A 5,612-nucleotide genomic window follows, 5' to 3' on the forward strand; every position below is an offset into this window, starting at 1 on the left:
CAGAATGAAATATTCATTCATTTTTTGGTGTTTGATAAAATCCATATTTAAATGTCAGAATAGAATATAATTAATACAAAATTGACTTAATTGCCTAGATTAGTTTATAAGACATAACATGTTTTATTTGTTATACTATGATGTTTGTTTGTTTACATGAAATTTTGGCATTTTATGCTTCAAAAATAATTCATGGTTAATGTTAAAAATTTTCAATTGTAATATTTAATTCGTTCTAGCATATAGATTTTTGTGTTAAAATTTTACATCTGCTAACAAAATAGTTAATTAATTAGCAAATTAAAATATAAATTACATGAATTCAAACAAATTTAATTTAATTTAAATTTTATTAAGTTTTCATTTTTTATATAAAATACAAAATCACCAAAATTATTCAAAATTCAAAGAATAAAGTATCTTAAATATTTGTTTGCAACTAAAAAAGAAAAAATATTTTAAATACAAGAAAAATTATTTATTAAGAAAAATTGCCTTTAACTATTAATTAAGCTCACAAATGTTCTAATATATGGTGACAGAGAAAATATTTATAAGAATAAATTTAGTATCCTGCTAATTTGGGCAAATTAGGGGTGAAGTTGAATAGAGTTTTCCTAAAATCTTTTTGAGGAATGGAATTCCAGAAAAAAAAAAAAAAAGTTACAATGAACATTTCAAGACTTTCCCACCTAAATAATCCATACCAAAACATATAGAATGGAATAAATAAGTTGAATGATGTATGTAGTGTTTTTAACTGGTAACTATTTTAATAGTCAAAAAACTAACTTGAAACTTCGAGAAAGTGAAAAGGGTTCAAATTAGTTCGCGGGGAGCAAAGGTGCAATTAGACTTTTTTCAGAAAATGATTTAAAACACAACCCGCCGTCCCGCCGGCGGCAGCGGTGGAGCAATACTCGTCATTTATCATCACAATTTAAACACCTTCGCACTATCCACACATCCCTTTCAGTTCTGGAGTTTGGTTCTTCCACTTTCAATCATCAAAATTTGCTCATCCTTTCTTCCTGGTAAGTGCTACCTAATCAACCACAATTTTCTATTCCATTTCTTAACACTACCTGTCCATAATTTTTTGCTCTATTTAAATTCAAACCTTTTTTTCCTAATGAATTTGTGAACCACGAACGTCCAATGAATTAGCCAGTTGAATTAGGTCAACCGCATTAGGTGGTGACCATTGATATTCGAAGCGTGCGAGCTTGACAATGGAGATTGTGAACGTAGCCATGGTGTTTCAGATAATTTTCTATATTTGAGATGTTGCCTGTGCATTTGTTATTTAATGTGGATTTCGAGTCAAATGATAAACCAATTGCATCAATGTGGGAATTTGACTGAGCTCTGACTGGCTTCTTCTTGTTTATTGTCTCCCTTCTTTTGCTCAGTGGATTCTAGAAAAGCCCGAGAGCATTAAATTATTACATTGAGATTTCTACCTAATATACATATTTTTAATCGAACATTGATCAGAGCTATGAACAGCGCCTTATCAATTCCACTTTTCATCGTTTATTGTTAACCCGTGCTCGGTACTTTTTTTTCCCCCCTTTTGATGGGGGAATTAGCAGTTTCATTGGATTTCGGTCTGATCAAACGTTGTATTTTGACTGCTTGGCATTGTTGTCTTGATGCAGTAAGTAGGATTCTTTGGTATATTTAGTGTTTAAAGAAATTATTGATAAATTCTAAAAGAGAATAGAATTTCAGGCAAAGCGGAATCTGATTACGGCTAGAATTATTAGCATAAGAAAAGCTTGATCGGTTTTCTTTTTTTCGATTGGTTTAGTCAATCCTGGACAGATGGAATAAGACATTGCTTTCGATCTTCATCGTTGTTAATGCATAGCCAAAAGTCACAAATCTTGACTGGCTTTGTGAAGTAAATTCAAAGGAGACATACAAGGTGTTTCATTTACACATTAGAAATAGGCTAATATCCCAGGCCTTCTTCTTTGGTATAACCACTGGATTTATTTTTTCTTTTATCTCGCTTCTGCCTAGCTTGGGTGCTGAATTCATCAGCAATGATTTGCTCCATTCCCCAAATATCTCTGCAGTGTAAGAATGATGGCGAGACAACGAGTTAGGATTCCGCCTTGATTTTTCAAAATCGTTAGTTTCTTGTCTGTCTCCTTTCTGCTTATCAAGATCGAAAAGCTTGAAATTTTGACCAAGTGGTAAGTCAATAATGTGTACCTGGTTCAAGTGATGATTCTGTCTAGATACTAAACAAGCGCATACTAGCCACAGACAAATAAAAGCATATATCAGCCATAGGGTCCCTTAGCTCATATTCTATTGTCCTCCATTGTATTTCTTTTCATCATCCCTGTCCCAATAACGAAACTACCACAAGTCCATCACTTTCTTTTTGCCATCCCCCCAGTACCGTCCAGAAGTTAATTTATTGTGCCTTGGGGACCCCATCTTTATGCTTATCACTTATAAAGCTGAATTTGAATTTTTAACTCAAAATCTGATGTGTCTTGTGTGATAATGGTTGCAGCAACGTATTCATTTTGGATTAGAATTCTCATGTGTAATACTCCATACTAGATTGCAGGATATATTATAGTCCTAGCTGAGAATATACTTTGGACAGTGTAGATATAGTTCCTCAAGACATTTTTGTGGCGGAAGCGCGAGTAAATAAGATTACTGCAGAAAACATTCTGGTTTGTCTATGAATAATTTTTATACACTACTTATTTTCTGCTTGATGTACAACTTGCAGAACCACACACAGAAGAGACAAGTATAAATGCTAGATAGAAGTTACCGTGATCTAATGGTAATAAGGGAAAAGGCAAATAAAGCAGATGAATTGAAACTACCTCATGCTCGAATTTTATTGCCCGGACAGGAGTTAAAGAGATCCTGTTTTTCTCTTGTATGTATGCTAACTAAACTAGGCTTTCTTTGAAATAGTATTGGTGTACCTAAAACAGATGAAATCGAAACAAAAAATTTGTCTTAGAATCATGATAAATTGCATGTAATCATGTATTTGACCTCTGATACTAAAATGATAATCTAGTTTGACATGTATTTAGCCCTTGGGTTGTTTCTATTTGGACATGAAAACCTTGTGACTGCTAGAGACTGGTAAGGAAAATTAGTTTTGACATCAATATTTGTGCATATTTCGTAAATGTTCTAAATCACGAAATTCTGTTGCCCCTACCAAGTTAAAAAGACAAAAGAAGATTCGGGAGGACAGAACAAGGAGGCGACGAAAGGATTGCCTTTAAGTTCCTTTCATTGGGGGCATTGGACGGAAGGGTGTTGGGGAGAGGGGTTCTCAGAGTGGAGTTGCTGTTTGTGTTGTTCATTTAACATCAACTGCTTTAAAAGGAAACTTATATTTTACATTCATAGAGTAACAAAATTTAAGCACCCCTATCTTACATTAGGCAATATGCTGAAATCTGAGTCCCCTGAAGAGCTTCTTATGAACTCTTCCCATTGGTACATAGTAAAAAACGCAGAACAGCAGACACTGACCCATGACTATGGTTCCCATCAGATGTTAACATTGACTGGGAGATCAATGAGGAGAACCACATCAAGTAGTTTGGACAGACAACCCCATGCTATACAAATACAGGTTAGGCTTCCATATAGCAGCTAAAATTGTATCAACAAATACCTAGGGAATAAATCAACATCTAGCTAGCCAGTTAAAATCGTGCTCTCTTGGTTGTAAAAAGAATAAAATTGATCGCTTATGGGAGGAAACATCTTACTCTCGTCTTCATCCATCATCCACAACGAGACAGGGCAATAATCCCACACAGGAGAAGCCATTGTTTGACTGGAGAAGTTGCAGCCTCCTTCGCCGTAACCGTCATACACAGGTTGAATAGCATCACTGTCAGAAAACTCAATATCTTTCCATATTTCGTCCATGGAATACACCTTCTGCAACCTTTCTTCCTCTGCTTGACCAGTCTTGTTTCCCTTGGCAGTGAGCATTTCAAGACCTCCAGTGTCATAAAAGCTTCGCTCCTTTGTCTCAGTGATTGGCCCAGATTCCATACTTGGGCTGTTACCGTTGGATATTGAGGAGGAACAGTTGGAGAATGATGGTGAGGATGATGATGATGATGATGAGGGAGATATGGCAGCCTTTTTCCTCTCTTGAGCCTTCTTCCTCATATGGGTTCTCCAGTAATTCTTGATCTCGTTATCAGTCCTCCCAGGTAATTTACGGGCAATCCTTGACCATCTGCGAATGATTTATCCATGTGTTACATTGAAATAACTGGGATGACAACCCAATAACAAAAAATAGAATCCAAATAGAAGTAAGATTATGTCGTTATGTTGTCAAATAACATTAAATTAACCAATAATCGCCAACCTATTTCCCCACTTGGAGTGAAGCTCAAGGACAAGGCGCTCTTCATGAGGAGTCATCTTGCCTCGTTTCAGACCAGGGTGCAGGTAATTAACCCAACGTAACCTGCAACTTTTACCTGTTCTTTTCAAACCTACAACAAAGTACGTGGTTAAACTTTGCTCCTTGCAATTACCATGCCATGCCCAAAATAAGCATACCTATTTTATTTGTCTCCCTCCACCCAAACCTGAAACCTTAGAGATGAAATCCCATCGGCGATCACCGTACACGTTCACACATAAAACCAGTTGGACATCTTCTTGTTCTGTCCAAGGGCCCTTTCTGATTTCCTCTTGCACCATTTCCAGAGTGTTCCGTTTCCTTTTCTGCCTTCACTTCTTTTGATTAACTCCTTGAGTTGCTTGCCTGCTCACTGGTACAAGGAACTTGTGTGCACGCTAGTGATATTTATACTGGCCACTTTTCCTTGTAGGCAAGCTACGTGATTTATTTTTAATTCTGTGATTCCATCCTCACCGTCCGTGCTGTGGCTTGCGTATGCTGATTAGGTGATCGCGTTGATGGGGAACGCATTGCATATGATGAAAGCCATTATCAACAATTTCTAGATAAGAAGTTGATATGCTGATGTGACGTTCATAACTTGCAGTCCACATTTCTCAGTAGGATTGCTCGGTTTCTGTACAACTTCCTGCAAAATCTATATGTGCACTATAAATTCACCAAAAGTTGAACCAAAGAATTGCACTTTTTCTTTCCTTTCTTGTTTTCTAAAGTGAAATTTACATAAACTTCGAGATTGTCTTTGTTCTTTTGCTTTTGCCGATATTGATAAGCGTCTGCTATGCGCTTACACAGCGAAGTTTTCACCACAGAAAATACTAGGGCAAAATACACTTTACCCTTTGCTATAGCTATTTTTCACATAATACCTTTATAATTTTAAAAATTATATATAACCCCTTCATAATTTAAATTAAAATATCAAAGTATTGGAAATGATCATTCGTATCAAAACTTACAAAAATGTTGAAATTACCCATATTTAAAAACTAAAATGGTTGAAATAACAAAAAATATATAAACATAATATGCATGAAACATTCTAACCTTGTATAATTTTATGTTTCACTAAATAACCCTATTATGATTTAGTGTTTTATTATATAACCTATTTATAGTTTTCAAAAAATATATATATATACATAATTTCTCTGTGGTT

The 5,612-nt window shown here is 35.2% G+C and overlaps 1 protein-coding gene and 1 long non-coding RNA gene across 3 annotated transcripts; one reads left to right on the forward strand and one right to left on the reverse strand.

Annotated features, from left to right (window-relative positions):
* The first annotated feature begins 823 nt into the window (after positions 1-823).
* Positions 824-5,201, forward strand: LOC140036327 (uncharacterized). The gene is made up of 2 exons (XR_011839996.1): positions 824-1,034; positions 2,762-5,201. It is a non-coding gene; the product is annotated as an uncharacterized lncRNA (long non-coding RNA).
* Positions 3,374-4,817, reverse strand: LOC113728720 (transcription factor MYB48-like). 2 transcript variants are annotated; one of them, XM_072077687.1, is made up of 3 exons: positions 4,588-4,817; positions 4,391-4,520; positions 3,374-4,255 (listed from the first exon to the last, which is right to left on the reverse strand). In XM_072077687.1, exons 2-3 carry the CDS (start codon positions 4,444-4,446, stop codon positions 3,700-3,702), a joined length of 612 nt encoding a protein of 203 aa, XP_071933788.1. In that variant the 5' UTR covers positions 4,447-4,520; positions 4,588-4,817; the 3' UTR covers positions 3,374-3,699. The 2 variants fall into 2 exon arrangements, with proteins under 2 accessions (XP_071933788.1, XP_071933787.1); XM_072077686.1 differs by having other exon boundaries at positions 4,391-4,817.
* Positions 5,202-5,612: the final 411 nt, after the last annotated feature.

Source organism: Coffea arabica, chromosome 1c (assembly GCF_036785885.1).
Source record: "Coffea arabica cultivar ET-39 chromosome 1c, Coffea Arabica ET-39 HiFi, whole genome shotgun sequence".
Lineage (NCBI taxonomy): Eukaryota > Viridiplantae > Streptophyta > Magnoliopsida > Gentianales > Rubiaceae > Coffea > Coffea arabica.